The following is a 15,293-nucleotide window of genomic DNA, read 5'->3' as shown; positions in this document are numbered from 1 at the left end:
AGTATTTGTGCTGCCAAAGATGTGATTAAAGAGGGCTCTATCTGGAAGATTGGTAATGGACAATCAGTTTCCATTTGGGGTGACCCGTGGCTTCCTGGCCCAGGTAGTGGCAAAGTGCTTAGCTCTGTCAAAGAGCTCCCTTCAATAGCCAAAGTACAAGACCTTATAGATAGTGTGCAAAGAGGATGGAAAACAGAGTTAGTGGACCTGATCTTTCACCCAAATGAGGCTATAAAAATAAAAGGAATACCTTTAGCTTGGTCAGAGAGGAATGACCTGTTGATCTGGAAACATAATGTTAGTGGCCAGTACTCAGTCAAGACAGCTTACTCAATGCTCATTCAAAAGAAGATTGCTGATGTGGCCTCCTCTTCTGTATCCAGGAATGACTGCAATTTTATATGGCGCTTAAAAATCCCTAAAAAAGTGCAGCATTTTATATATAGGCTACTGAACAGATCAATTCCATGCCAGCAAAATATGAGGAAAAGAGGCATCAATGTTGACCCTTTCTGCCCACTCTGTGGGGAATTTGTAGAGGAATCCCCTGCTCATCTTTTTCTGAAATGTAGCTGGGCTCGACAGGTTTGGTTCTTTTCAAGTCTAGCTATAAGGACTGGAGAGATCAGTATTGATTTAGACAAATGGTTGCTGCAAGTGAATGAAGAGATGCCTATGGATATAATGGAGCAGGTTGCTATGATTTGCTGGAGCATTTGGAAATCAAGAAATGATAGCCTCTTCAACAAAGCAGTCCCTGATTCAAAAAGAGCAGTACAATTAGCCAGTAATATGAGGTCAGAATGGTTGAGCCACCAGTCACATAATAGCATTGCCACCTCAAGGAATTCTGATCCTACATGGAAAACTCCTCCTGCAGGTTTCCTGAAACTTAATTTTGATGCAGGATGGGCTGGAGAACAGGGCACAGGTTTTGGACTAGTAGTTAGAGATGATAAAGGAGAGTTCCAAGTAGCTGCAACTCACTACGAGGAATACAGGATGGATCCTTTACTGGCAGAAGCTGTTAGCTTCAGATGGGCTCTGAATATGGCAGTTAGCTGGGAATTAGACCACTTGAATTTCTCTTCAGATTGCCAGCAGCTGGTAAAGGCTTTTCAAAGTCCCAATGACTTTCCCTCTTTGAAGCACATTCTCTTAGATTGCCAGCAACTAGTTGATAGTCTTAACAATTTCTCTTTACTGTTTGAATATAGACAGACTAATAGAGTAGCTCATGCCTTAGCTGCTGAGAGCTTTTTGTATCAAGACTGTGTATGGTGGGGCGATCCGCCTCTGGATATCCTATTACACCTGGCAGCAGACTTTTCTAATTAATCAAAGTAGTATGTTGTTATCAAAAAAAAAAAAGTATTAAAGTGACCATTTATAAATAAAAAAATTAAGAAAATTAAATAAAATGGATAACTAAAATATTTATCACAGTAAAGGACTTTCCACTCCATGTTTTCTGTCTCTCTACTCTGTGATTCACTTCACTCGGTCTTGCACTTTTGGTTAGGCTGCGATTGACGGCCCCTCGCCGGCGTCACTCTTTTCCGGTGGTCGGAAAATTACTCTGTTTCCCTATCTATTTTCTTCACAAGGTACTCTCTCTCTCTCTCACTCGATTACATTACACTCTATTTGCTTGCAGAGTCTAAACAGTTCCTGAGCTTGAACTGGTTTTAACCGACCCTTAATTCAATGTTCACGTCCTATGTTAGTGTGTAACATCTTTCCTTATTTTTATGCATGTGAGGTGTTTGTGGAAATGGGTTTGAAGCCTGAAGGGTTCTTAATGAGTTTCAGATAGTTGCATGTAAGGTGTTTGTTAAAATGCTTCAGTTAAGGCATTTGCATTTGATGAAAAAAAGCTCTCAGGTATTGGTATAATCTAAAGCTTGAGATTTGAGAAACTGCATTTTAGAGTTTAGACATCATAAAAATGCACAAATTCATTGGTTATGATTAGTAAATGAAAATGGTACCATCCATCCAGCTCACTGTCCACCACCTTATCGCTATCTCTTGCAAAACATGATTAATTTTCTTTACATTGAAATGCTAATTTATTAGTTAGACTTGACGATATGTAAAGTATCATTGGGAGTTGATATGATAATGTTTTGTGCCTACTATAATATTTGCAGTGAACTATGAAAATTGTTAAATTTGTTTCAAATTGGCTCAAAACCATTCACTCAGCCAAAACCTGTTCACTAAATCATAAAATCAGTTCGCTTCATGTGGGATGCTACCCGTTCAGTTAAGTTTGACTGAACTATATTGAATTGTGACCTAGCCTATATATTTGCATAGTATAATTTCATTCAGGGATTGAGCAAATACAGTATAGTTCTTAGTCTTAATTTGATAAAACCACCACGTTCACTGGTGCACACATTACATGCTTGCTACTTTCTAGTTTCTAATAGGATTATCATGTATTTAATTCAATATAATGTATTCGCATAACTGATCCCTGTCAAAATGTTGCATCTGGTAACTGTATAGTTAAGGTTGTTATCATTATTACTATTATTGCTGTTGCTATTTGGATTATAGTTTTAAATAAATCTTCTTACAGGGAGCAGTTTGTTTCCGATTAATCCCATTTTCCACAAGCTGAAGTGTGTTTCTGCTAAATAGAAGTTATTATTGGGTATCTGAGAAACATGTTGAAGCAAGCATTTGGTAGAATATGCAGAACCAGTGCTTACACTTGTGAAGGAAATAGAGTCTTGCCATGGATTTATGTGCCCTCGTGCTTTTTCCACAATGGACAAGTAAAGTCTTCTGGCCTTTAAAACTCAGTTTCATTTCTAATTTTTCAATTAATAATTTTACTGTTTCTTGAATTTCCTTCTCATCTATTTACTAGAACAGTTGCATTTGGCTGAATAATAATTGAAGCGATTGGCTCAGAGTGCAACATTAGGTGGAAATTATCTGTTTCAGATATAAAGCTCGAAAACAATATTTCCATTTTTTGTTGCTAGATAATGCTTCTAATTGAAGTTATTCATTTATCTAATAATTCATTTCATTGATGAATATGGGAATCAAATGCAAACTATTGAAATAAATATGAATCCCTGATGCTTATGAAGTTATATTGGGTTCAATTGGCATGTTGACATGTCAAATTCTGGTAATTATAATAACATTTATTGTGAGATTTTGAATGTATTTTCCAAGAATTTCTTCGTGAAAAGTTCTCTCATGTCCCCATTCTCATCCAACTTGTACTTTTGCATATGGGGAGAATGGAGAAGTACTTCTTTTCTCTGCAATAACAGATTTTTTTACATCTGTTAAGTTTTTTTTTAAAGGATACATCTGTTATGTAAAAAGACTTGTATACTTAATCCAAACATCTCAAATTTTTCTATTTTTTAATAAAGTACTTCTTTTTGAAACTAAATATGTTTTTGCTGGTTTCATTTCATGGCCAAATACAGTACAGTGTATGGTGTTTGTCATACTGGTTCAGGTCCTCATATTTGTTGTGTGGACTCTGAAATTTCGTGACTATTTGTTTATTTACAGTAGGTTCTAGATACTTACATCAACTTCGAGTGTACATTCTGTTGAAGATTTCTGGTCCATGTTCTGCAAGTTTTGTAAGGTTTAAATATGGGAATTATTACTACTACCCTGTCAAAACTGGTACTACCACAGTCCAAGAAAATTATTTGGAGTTACCTAAATTAGTTCATATTTGAGTTCACTTTCCTGATAGTTGCCATGATATGTACACTCGCCATGTGTATGCACTTGCATTATGAATTTGATGGTCCCCCCATATGCTTCTATCTAGTACCGTTTATTACTGTTCATCATGGAATTGTGCATTTCAACAGGGCATGTAGCACTTTGTAATTCCGAATCTGTTGTTGTCTGTGTGTGAAACTACCAGTTAATTGGTTTTTATCAGATCAAAGTTGAAATCACAATTCAACAGCTCTGATGAAATTGCATGAAGCATCAAAAAACATTACATGACAGCTTGAGGTGAATCATATATTAAGGGTGTGTTGGGATAAACAGTTTAATTAAGCACTTATGACAATTAACACTTATTCCTAAGCTAATCTGAACAGTTTATAAAAATAAGTTTAAAACTGTCTTGCATACAAATAAGTTCTTTCAGACAGGGTCTAAGTATTTGTGTTTCATTTGTTTTATAATACAGGTTCATATGGCACCAAGAAGCTTTTTTGGGGTAGAGGATTTCCTTGATGATGACAACAGCCGACCTTACACATACCAAAAAGGGAAGAAGTCAAAGAATCCAAATAAGCATGTATCATTCAAACAAAGAACAGTTGCCTTCATGGAGCCTTTCACACTTGATGTGTTTATCTCAAAACGCTTTGTATCAGCTTCAGTCACTCATAGGGTGACAAGCAAACAGGTTGCAGTTGCTGGTACCAACTCCAAGGACATTAAAGCTGTTCTTCGATCTCGTTCTGACATACCGGCGTGCATAGCCATTGGTCGGATTTTAGCTGAAAGAGCAAGAGAGGCTGATGTTTACACTGCTTCTTATACTCCAAGGGATAGGGACAAGTTCGAAGGGAAAATCAGAGCTGTAGTTCAATCACTTATTGATAATGGGATTGATATCAAGGTTTATCTTGATTGAGTCACAACTTTTTGTGAAAACACTAGAAGTTATTATATTGAGATTCTGATTGAAATAGTCTTTATCCCCCTCGTGTTTAATATTGTCCATTTGGTTTCATAATTGATGAACGATGATAATGGGTATGTTTGTGTCTGCTTAAAAAAGTGATAAAAAATTGATTTTATTTTGTGATTTAAAAAAAAATTGATAGTTTATGTTTGTGTGTAAATATAAAAATTGCTGGTCTTTAAAAAACTATACTATAATCTAAGTTGACTCCTTTTAACAAATAATATTAATCAACTAAATATTCAATACTAGTATTGATCCTGCGTCATACACGAATGAAATAAGAGTACTTTGTCGGACGTTTTCACAGTCATGGGTAATGAGTTGGTGCTCATGGAGCCTTAGGATCCTCCGGGTCCTCAGCGTGTTTAGCAGTTGTAGATCATGATTTTGTTGTTTAGAGGGCAATTAAATTTCAGAATTTTGGCAGGTCGATCGTTGCTCTTTAGGTTATTTTAGTCTCTTTATTTGCTCTCTTAGCTCTTAGGTCGGTTTTTAAGGTAATGGTAACATACAATTCAATTGTAACCCATATATTTCTCATCTCATAATTAAATTTAAAAATATTTAAAATAGAAAATCGAGATAATTGATTAGATATTTGATATTTCCACTATCTTCAATTTGGTTGATAGTGTAAATTTCTTTTTTTTATTCTTAACTATGAATATGATGATATCACTCGTTTTTCTCTCCCTTCTCAATTTTTCTCCCTATTTCATTTGGCGGTGAGAAAATATCACAAGGTAGCGAATTGCGAAGGAGCCAAATTTGAAGCACGTTTCCTTCTCTTCTCTTCATTCCCCTGCAGATTCTCACACTTTCAACCGTTCGACTCGTTGGATCCCCACCGGGTTAACTCAGTTCCCCAAGGTAACTAACTCTCTCTCTCTTCTCGTTCTCGATTATACCACGTTTGTGTTTTGTCATTTGATTTCTACGATGATTGAATTTCACTCAATTGTTTTTGTTTTACCAACATACGAATCACAAATTTCATGAATTTCTGTCGTTTCTAGGGTACCCATTTTTTCATCATCATAGAATTTCTGTTTCTCGATTGAAAATGCCATTTTTTTAACATTTAAACCTACATTAGTTTTGATAGAAGATGAGATTTTATTAGGGATGTAAGAAAACTAGTGTAGAAGTTGGAGGAGGGGAAATTCACAAACAAAAATGATACAAAGAGAATCAGAGAAATCTATGCTAGTTACTGTTAATTGAGTGTTAGTGAACCCACCCACTTCACTGATTAATTTGAGTTGAGTTTTTGACTCACCGAAATTTCGCAATTTTTTGATTTAGAGTCCAACACTCTCTGGTTTCTCTTTCATTTACTCTTGCAACTGTATCTATCTTAGAAGAATGCCGTCTGATGAGGCTGTTTTTCATTTTCTCTCTTAAGATTCCGTGTTTCCGTTCTGTTTGGTTCGTTATATTTAAGCGGAATGGTATAAACTACATGTCATTTTGCATAGTCTGGAGAGTGAGTACTTGTAATTATAGTAGTCAAAATCGGGATTACGACCTTAATTGGGGAGGGAGATGTAAAGGGTAAATTGCTGAGTCACCGCTAAATCGTAAAGTTTAGGAGATTTTGCTATTTACACATATAAATTCTTAAATGCATATAAATAGCATAAATAACCAAAATTCTGTACTTTGTGTCTATGTTTTTGTCATTAGTCTTACATTCTTTAAACTTTTCAACCTACAGAAGATGCAGCTCTGACGTAATTGATTCATTCATCATTACTGATTACCCTAAATCATCCTTTTCTGCTTTTGGTAAGTTACTCAAAATATTAACCGTGGTTATTTGGGTTGATGCCTAAGTATGCTGTGCACATGTTTTAAAGTATTTATCCTTTACTTTCTTTACTTTTCATGTCCATTTATCTTTGTTTGTGCTCTATTGTGTGATTTGTGTAGTTCCTTTTAGGGATTAAAAAACATATAACTTCTTCCTTCCTCATATTTATTATTAGCGTGTAATAGTGGCACTATAGGGTTGGAGTGGAGAAGCATCAAGCCACTGCAAGATTTATTTTTCGGAGCGTTTTTCAGTTGCATTTGTTTCAGCTACTATCCTGGAAAAACGTTGCTATTGTGGCAATTGTTTAGTAAATGGAAACCCTCTTCTTTGCCACATAGTATTATTAGTTATGAAATCATTTGCTCCGAATATTTTCATGGTTTTAGGTCTCTGTTTTGACATAGGCACACTCGTCTGACTCTGATTTGATGGAAGAAGACGAAATGCCATCACTTTCATTTTTGGGGACTAAACCAATTACCCTTATTGTTTCCAACCAACAATGACATTCTCCAACAAACTGATAGCTCTCTAATTATGTCCATATCTGTTCAGGAATATCTGTTCTTCCATTTTATGTTTCAGTCTATTTCCACAAGACTGACTTGTGGTCACTAACGTGCATAGCTGTTCTTTCTGACCTAACCCACTGTCCCTTCTAGTTCACTGTGAATAGACCTCTGGAATACCCTTTTGGTCACTGACTCCCTGTTCACGTCAAGTTGATCTCTACTCGTACGTTTTTGTTTTAGTGTTGTGTTCTTCTGTCACGACAATTTTTTATGAACTTCTTCAGATTTTGGATTTTAGATATTAATTTTGAAATGTATTTTGCATATTATTTTTTAACATTTACATGTGTATGCTATATAGTACAAATAAATTATCTTGTATTTTCTTATCTTTGATGTGGTGGTCATCCTACTATAGCATTTTTATGGTCAAACCATTCAAGAATGGTAACTATGCCCCTACTGTATTTCTGTTGTCTTGTCATATAACTTTCTTTTCTTCATTGACTCTGTCTGTATTAAAATATTGCAAATGAAAGCATTCTTAGATGGCCTTTAAATTTGTACTTTGTATTATGGAGAAGTTAATTATGGTAAATTGGTAATATTAAGATCTTCTAATTGGCCATATCAGAGATTGATGTTTATGGAATTTTATTCCTAATACAAATGATGCCCATATGGGTTAGGTACACAAATGGCAACCTTAACAAAAAGGAAAGAAGCAAAAAGTTTAATCCCCTGACTCCTAGGATTTTCTGTCACAACAGACACTGCAATTACATGAACATCATTATGGGAATATATTTGGTTGCCAAATATCTCCTAAAATAACTACCACAGTTTTTCTCCTCCCCGTCAAGCTGTTTAATAAGGATTCTCCATTGCTAGCATGGATACAGTATTCTAAATTGCTGGACTTCTTAACCCTTTTTAAAGGACACTAAGCTGACCGTGTGTAGACACATAGGGGTACAAATTAATCCACTCCTGTACCTCATTTGGTTTTGTTAGACTGGATTGTGGGCTATACAGATTGCAGAATTGTTACAATAAAGTGTCATTGGTTCATTCTACTTGATCTTCAAATCTTGATGAATGATCTTTGACCAAAGTTCACAAAATCCTTGAGCCACTGCTCTGAATTGTGCTTCTACCATAATCTGTGTACCACATTCATGTTCTCACTTCTTTTTGTCATAAGATTTCCCCTAAGAAAAATGCAATACCTAATGGTTGATCTTATATCAATTGGTGACTAAGCATGATTAGCATCAGCGTATATCTCAAGTTCCAGAACTCCGTTCTCTTAAATGAAACCTCTTTTCCTGGTGTGGCCTCAAGGTTTTATAATACTCAATGTGCTGCTTGCAGTTTGGCTTCTCTCAGGCTATATGTATGAATTGACTAATCCCACTTAATTCATGTGATATGCTATGCCTCGTCATGCATGACATAGATAGTTCTTCTTACTAGGTGTTTACAGAGTTCTGTTTCCGCTGCAACATCTTCCTCATCTTGTCTAAATTTTGTATTAGGATCCATACGTGTCATTGCTGATTTGCATGCTATCTCGCTGCTGTTTCTTTCAGATTGTAACATTCTTGATTTAGGAAATGATAATGCCCTGCTTAGAAGGTGCAACCTCAATCCTAAGAATGTATTTCAATCTCGCTAATGGTTTAAACTCAAACTCCTAAGTTTATCCTTAACATCATCTCATGTCACTTATCAAGGCTGTCAAACTTGAGAGTTTTCAAGACTTGTGGAGCGTCCATAGACTTGATGCTTAAATTCATCAGAGTTGACTTAACACAAATAATTTTAAAAAAAGTTTCAGGCATGTTTTCTCCATTTTCCATTTAGTGAAAGTGTAACTTGCTTCTAGCTCATGCCATGGTGGGGTCTAGCTAGGAAAATGTGAACTTGTTGCAAGTCTATTGTAGGGTAGGTAGCCATACCTTTTCTTAGAATTCGGGTTAGGCATAACTCTATCCAAAAGCTAGCTTAGAAGTGAGGGTTGCTCTACCTTTTATAAACACTTATTTGGTCATATCTCTAGTCAATGTGAGACTGCTCAACACACCCTCTCACGCCCAGGGCTGGACATCTGGAGCGTGAATTAGCAAGAATGAAAATCTGGGGTGGCCCATGTATGAGTGGTCTCCAAAAAGCGGGTCTAGGATAGACTCTGATACTGTCTTAGAATTTGGGTTGGGTCTACTAATCTGTTTGTGTCAATTTAGAATTAGAGGATACATTAGATTCACTTCATCATTAGTTAAAAGGTAAAACTAAATAAATTTACCAATAGATGACCACACAGAGTCTCAAGATGCTCCGAGTTTGGTGGTTCCCTTAGCCTCAGTAAGGCATTGAATGGAATCCCTCGAACAGATTCAACCCAAAGATTTTGTTGAAATGATTTCTTGCATGCGGCCAAACATATGGGCTACTTTGGCTGATGAAGTGCCTGCTTGAGTATCTGGTAGAAGGAACAAAACATTAGTAGATAGAACTTTGAAGTAGCTTCACGACTGCCTTGCACTAAATTCAGTAAAGGACAATTTATGTTTCTCTTCTCTACTGATATGAATTGCATTCTCAAATTCATGTGCTCATAAAAACTTAATAGTTGAATTGCATTCTCCTGTCTCACCCAAAGATTCCAACACCCACTATTCTCATCACTTGCTGCCATGTGGCTATTTTGTTAGAGACTTGCACAACAGACATCTCCACTCATTTTCCCACAATATTTTCCAACCTACCTTATTCCTCTTTTCCCTTCTTTGCCAGACCTTAATTGGAAGCCCCATTTTGGATACCTCTTTTCCTTTTTCTTTACCTTTACCTTTCCGTTTCTATTTTTCTTTTCAATTGCAACGACCTTGATTGAATTGTTATTGTTTCGTTATTCATATCAAATATAATCAATTTTAAAGCCATTGATATTTATTTTATTTTCTTTATTGGTTGCAGCAACACTTTTCCTTTGGAAGCTTCTGTGCCTAGTACCTATATACTATGGATCAAGAAGACCTGAAGACCGGCACTGAGAATCCTCCTGAAGTTTCTCCTAATCCACCATCACCAGGGAAAGGTGATAGCAAGAAGGATACTGATCAAGAAGACCTGAAGACGGGCACAGAGAATCCTCCTGAAGTTTCTCCTAATCCTCCGTCACCAGGGAAAGATGATAGCAAGAAGGATACTGATCAAGAAGACCTGAAGACGGGCACTGAGAATCCTGCTGAAGTTTCTCCTAATCCTCCGTCACCAGGGAAAGATGATAGCAAGAAGGTTACTGATCAAGAAGACCTCAAGATGGGCACTGAGAATCCTCCTGAAGTTTCTCCTAATCCTCCGTCACCAGGAAAAGATGATAGTAAGAAGGATACTGATCTTCCTGAAGAATCTGATAAACAAGTGAGTGGCAAGAGTACTCCAAGAACAATGAAGGCAAAGCTTAAAATTGTTAAGAAATCCCTGGCTGCCAAGCTTAAGGCCAAAAAGAACAATGGTCTTCAGAAGATTCGCCAGAAGACGATAAATAAGAACAAAAAAGAAGTGGACAATGCTGAAAGTTCTCATGATGCAGACAAGAAACATATTCCAGACAATAATAGCCAGAAGAATGGAATTACTGTTGAACTGCCTAAGGAGAAAAATCAGGAGGCTGAGAAAATTGAAGTGACTGAAAGTCAAAACGGGGGCACTAGTGATAAAAATTCTATGGAGAATAGCCATCCGGCTCAAAAAGATAAGCAGCAAGTTGATCCTTCAGAGAAGGCTGAAGAAACACCTAAAAATAAACAGAAGCGTAGAGAGTCAAAGAAGGGTTCTAGGAGCAGGAAAAATAAAGATAAGCAAACTGGCCTGGTAAAGAGTAAATCAAAGGACAAAAAGAGTGAATCAAAGGACAAAAAGAGTGAAAGGCTTGGTGGTTTGATCTTTATGTGCAATGCAAAGACAAAGCCTGATTGTTTCCGCTACCGTGTTATGGGTGTTTCAGCTGGTAAAAAGGATGATGTTTTAGGAGTCAAGCGTGGACTTAAGCTTTTCCTCTATGATTTTGATCTGAAGCTACTGTATGGTATTTACAAGGCTTCGTCTTCTGGTGGCATGAAGCTTGAACCCAGGGCTTTCCATGGCAAGTTTCCTGCTCAGGTTACTTTCTCTTCTTTAAATTTCTATGTAATTTATTCCGGTCTTGTCTTTGTTTATCATGATTTTATATGCTGGTTATTGACAACTTCAGGTGCGGTTCAGCATTGCTTCTGATTGTTACCCGCTGCCTGAGAGTGTTTTCAAAAAGGCCATCAAGGAAAATTATAATGAAAGGAACAAGTTCAAAACAGAACTTACTCTTAGTCAGGTAAGAATTGAATGTTACATCTGGTGGGCTGTCCGTCGTACTCTTTACCTCTATCATTTACACATGTTCTGTTTCAGGTTAGGAAGCTCACTCGACTCTTCCGACCAGTTGGAGCTCATTCAGCTGCCCAGACTATCCATTCCCCTCGAAAAACAATAATTCGAGAAAGGGAAGCTCCTGATGGTGATAGGGGATCATGGTCCCGTTCACGTAGGGAAAGAGCTGTTGAACATCAACTTGAACAGCGAGAAGAAATTAATCGCGATTTGTATCGTACTGAGAACTATCAAGCTTATGGTCTTCAAGGAGACAGAAGGAATGTGGCTCCCACTTCTCATGTTAATCCTATACTGGAACCTTATGGAGGAGATTATGGACACCATACCCGGGGCCCTATCTACCGGAGCAATGTCCTGGCTCATGCCCCTGTTCATGTACAAAGTCGTCACATGGATCCTCACGAGAACTATTATCGTGGTGCAGTTTCAGACCATGTAAGGGATCCTCATTATGAGTATCGCTATGGTGCATCACCTAGGGATGTATATGTAAGTAGGGAGGACATCACTTCGAGCTCTTACTTGGTTGGGGGAAGACCTGTTGTTGGAACTGATAACTTGCAAAGGAGAGAGATTGTTCCAGATAGGCTTTACTCAGTATACTCTGCTGCTGATGCTTTGCCTGATTATCATCGAATGCAGCCATATCATGGCGACAGGTTGGAAGGTTCTCCTGCACGAGTTTCAGCCCGTTACTCTTTTGCTGGCCCTTCATATTACCATCGCTAACTTGAACATGCATTGTGAATCACTTTCATGTATTCCTTATGATTATCGTTCATTCTGGTGACTGACTGAGGGATTTTAAATAGGAACTGCCGGATTTGGAAAAACAGTTCTATTTTGAGATTCGAATGCTGTTTAATGTGCCAATTGTCATTCAATTTTTTTACCGTTAAGATTAGCTTAGATACTTTTGATGAGAGCCTAGTTTAGTTCGATGTCAAGTGGTGGTTACTTATTTGAATTTGGGGGTTTGGAGCTAATCACCACATACCGGTTGAGTCTATAAGAAGATAGACAATAATGTTTTCAAATAATTATAGCGACTCAGTTTGCACGACCGGTTTCAAACTTATGCAAGGAATTAGATAGCTACAGATTTTACTGTAAATTTCTAAAATGCTTCAAATGACTGTTGTGGAGGCTGATGTAGTCTTTTCTTACCCTTCTCTTAGCACTCGTTTAGTTGTCAACTGATTGGATCTTTATATGATTGTGATATAGGCAACCTTGAAATATTTTGCTTTCTCCGGATCTTTATATGATTGTGGTATAGGCAACCTTGGAATATTTTACTTTCTCGAGCAAGTGTTTTTAACCTTTTATAGGGGTGATAATGAGGGTTCAGTCTGCCGAGTCAACCGGCCTAATCAACCATGCAAGGTGGGCAGGGTGAGTTAGAAAATTCAGCTCTTAAAACCCGTATAACTCGGAAGCCAACCCACCAACTCGGCAAGCCAACTTGTGGGCCAAGTTATTTTTTTTTGAAAAAGTGTATTTTTAATTATTTTTGGCTGGTTTTAGTAGGCCAACTTCTTGGTTTGATCTATGAACCTAACAAAAGATGTTTCTTTAATATTTTTACATCATATTATTATTTTTTGTTTTGTTTTTTACTTTCGAGTCAAACACACCAACTTACGAGGGCCAACTCAACTCGACCCGCCTTAGGCAGGTTGAAAGTGAGGCTAGTTGACCTGCATTGCCACCATGCTCTTACTGGGTTTAATGAAATCCTTGCTTGTTCATATGACTATATAAGTAGGGATGATAACGAGTCTTGGACTGGTACCCGCAAAAGCATCCACATGGATAAGTTAAAAATCGCTAGATGTGTATGAGGTTGGACAGAGTAGATACCTGCAAAAAGTAGTGGATATGGGTTCCACATACCCTCACACATATTAGTTATTCTTATTATATATATTTAATCGCATTTGTTGGTATATTAGCCAACTTAATGTTATAACTTTCTAGCTCTTTTAAAGAAAAATGGGAGTGATGTTTTAATATTATATATATCGTTGCTAGTTTACTCTTACTTATTTTTAAAAGAGTTTAATGGTTGTGCACGGTTAGTGTAAAACATTTTTACACAGATGTCCAATCACTGAATGACACGTATTCAAATGCATTTATGATCCTTTTTATTTTAATTAAATTAAAAGATTATTTTATGACTTGACAACCTATCATTGGATGTCTGTGTAAAAAGTGTTTACACTGACGGTGCATTACCATTAAATTCTTTTTAAAATAAGTAAATTTGTTACCTACATATTAGGACTATTAAAAGAATCTAAAATTATAAATTCAATATCATAACTTTCTCACTTACTCCTTTAAAAATTTACACTTATTTTAATGATTTTACTTGTTAAATATTTACTAGTGTTTTTTACCCGCGCGTTGCACTGAGAATTTGCTTATTGTATTTGAAACATCAATCAATATTTTAAATTATAAAAAATTTAAGATACTAAGAATGTAAGAACAATCATAATAAAGATGTAGATATTTAAAGAGCATAAATTCAGACACTCAATTCTAGTGTTTTGTAAGCATATACTGAATTAACTAATATAAAGTGGCAAAAAAGATAAACTATCATAAGACTTATTTTGGCTTCCGGATGTTGCATAGAAATTATATCAAAACTTATTTCTCTATGCTCGTTCCCCTCGTATGAACTTTTAATTCTTTAAACATAAATAAATATAAATTATATATGTACTAATGTTTTCTAATCTCTGCAAAAAAAAAAAATATCATCAAATTGAGAGTTGCCAAAAAATAAAAACATGATATTGTGTTGTATAGTATAGAAATTATATCAAAACTTATTTCTCTATTAAATTTTTCATGTTTGTTCCTCTTGTATGAACTTTTAATTCTTTAAACATAAATAAATATAAATTATACCCGTGAATTTGTTAGATAAACAACCTAAATCCTAATCAAATCTAAAATTTAAAAATGTACTATTTAAAAATAGATAAAAACTAACAAAATCTAGCAAATCACAATAAAAACTCATAAAATCATCTTGTCCATGCTTAGTCACCCTTGAATTTTAGGAATGTCTCAAGAAAAAAAATTAAAGCAGTGTGAGACTTGAGAGGGAGGGGAAGGTTGAGCTGAGATGAAGGGATGATCTCTATGTTGTTTGCGTTTCTCTTTCAGATTCAGTAGACATTCTTTTGAACCTCTGTGTTATCCACTAACAATTGAAATTAGAAACAGATATTAGAGTTTTGTTACATATGGGCATTTTTTATTAGACGTGAAAGCTACTGGGCTGCACTTTTTTTGACATTAGAATTGCACCTCTTTCCAACATAGTAATAAAAAATATAAAAGAATAGTTTTAAGTTATACGAAGCATTTGATAGCATTTTTTTGTGTTAATTTTTAAACAATCTTCTAAAACTATTTGAAATCAATTTGAATCTGTGATATTTAAGGTAAATATAAATTTAACTTCTCATTTAAAATTTGGTAATTATTTAATATCAATTTTTGTAATCTACCATATAATTTTTTTAAATGATATATTTAATTCATAGCGGCTATACCGATCAGACCACAATTCAACTACGATTGATCTAATAAACGGTGAACCAGTTCCCTCACCAATTTGATCAACGGTCCAGTTTTAATAACCTTATTAATCGGTCTGATTATATGAGATTAAATTTGTGGTTCTTGTGTTTTGCTTGTAAAAAAAAATTATAAAAATTATGCACACCAACTATTTGTAAAATGTCCCCTTTAAGTTTTGGCCTTCAACAAAGGAGTTTTTTCTTAGGTTGGGCTGCTA

General features: G+C 35.8%; 1 protein-coding gene across 2 annotated transcripts; it reads left to right on the top strand.

Annotated features, from left to right (window-relative positions):
- The first annotated feature begins 5,381 nt into the window (after positions 1-5,381).
- LOC130746101 (uncharacterized) lies at positions 5,382-12,343 on the top strand. 2 transcript variants are annotated; one of them, XM_057598620.1, is made up of 5 exons: positions 5,382-5,575; positions 6,423-6,493; positions 10,016-11,203; positions 11,295-11,411; positions 11,489-12,343. In XM_057598620.1, the coding sequence occupies exons 3-5, from the start codon at positions 10,061-10,063 to the stop codon at positions 12,197-12,199; spliced, it is 1,971 nt and encodes a 656-aa protein (XP_057454603.1). In that variant the 5' UTR covers positions 5,382-5,575; positions 6,423-6,493; positions 10,016-10,060; the 3' UTR covers positions 12,200-12,343. The 2 variants fall into 2 exon arrangements, with proteins under 2 accessions (XP_057454603.1, XP_057454604.1); XM_057598621.1 differs by lacking the exon at positions 6,423-6,493.
- Positions 12,344-15,293: the final 2,950 nt, after the last annotated feature.

Source organism: Lotus japonicus, chromosome 3, assembly GCF_012489685.1.
Source record: "Lotus japonicus ecotype B-129 chromosome 3, LjGifu_v1.2".
Lineage (NCBI taxonomy): Eukaryota > Viridiplantae > Streptophyta > Magnoliopsida > Fabales > Fabaceae > Lotus > Lotus japonicus.
Note: the sequence above shows the minus strand (reverse complement) of the source record. Positions and strands in the feature narration are given on the sequence as shown.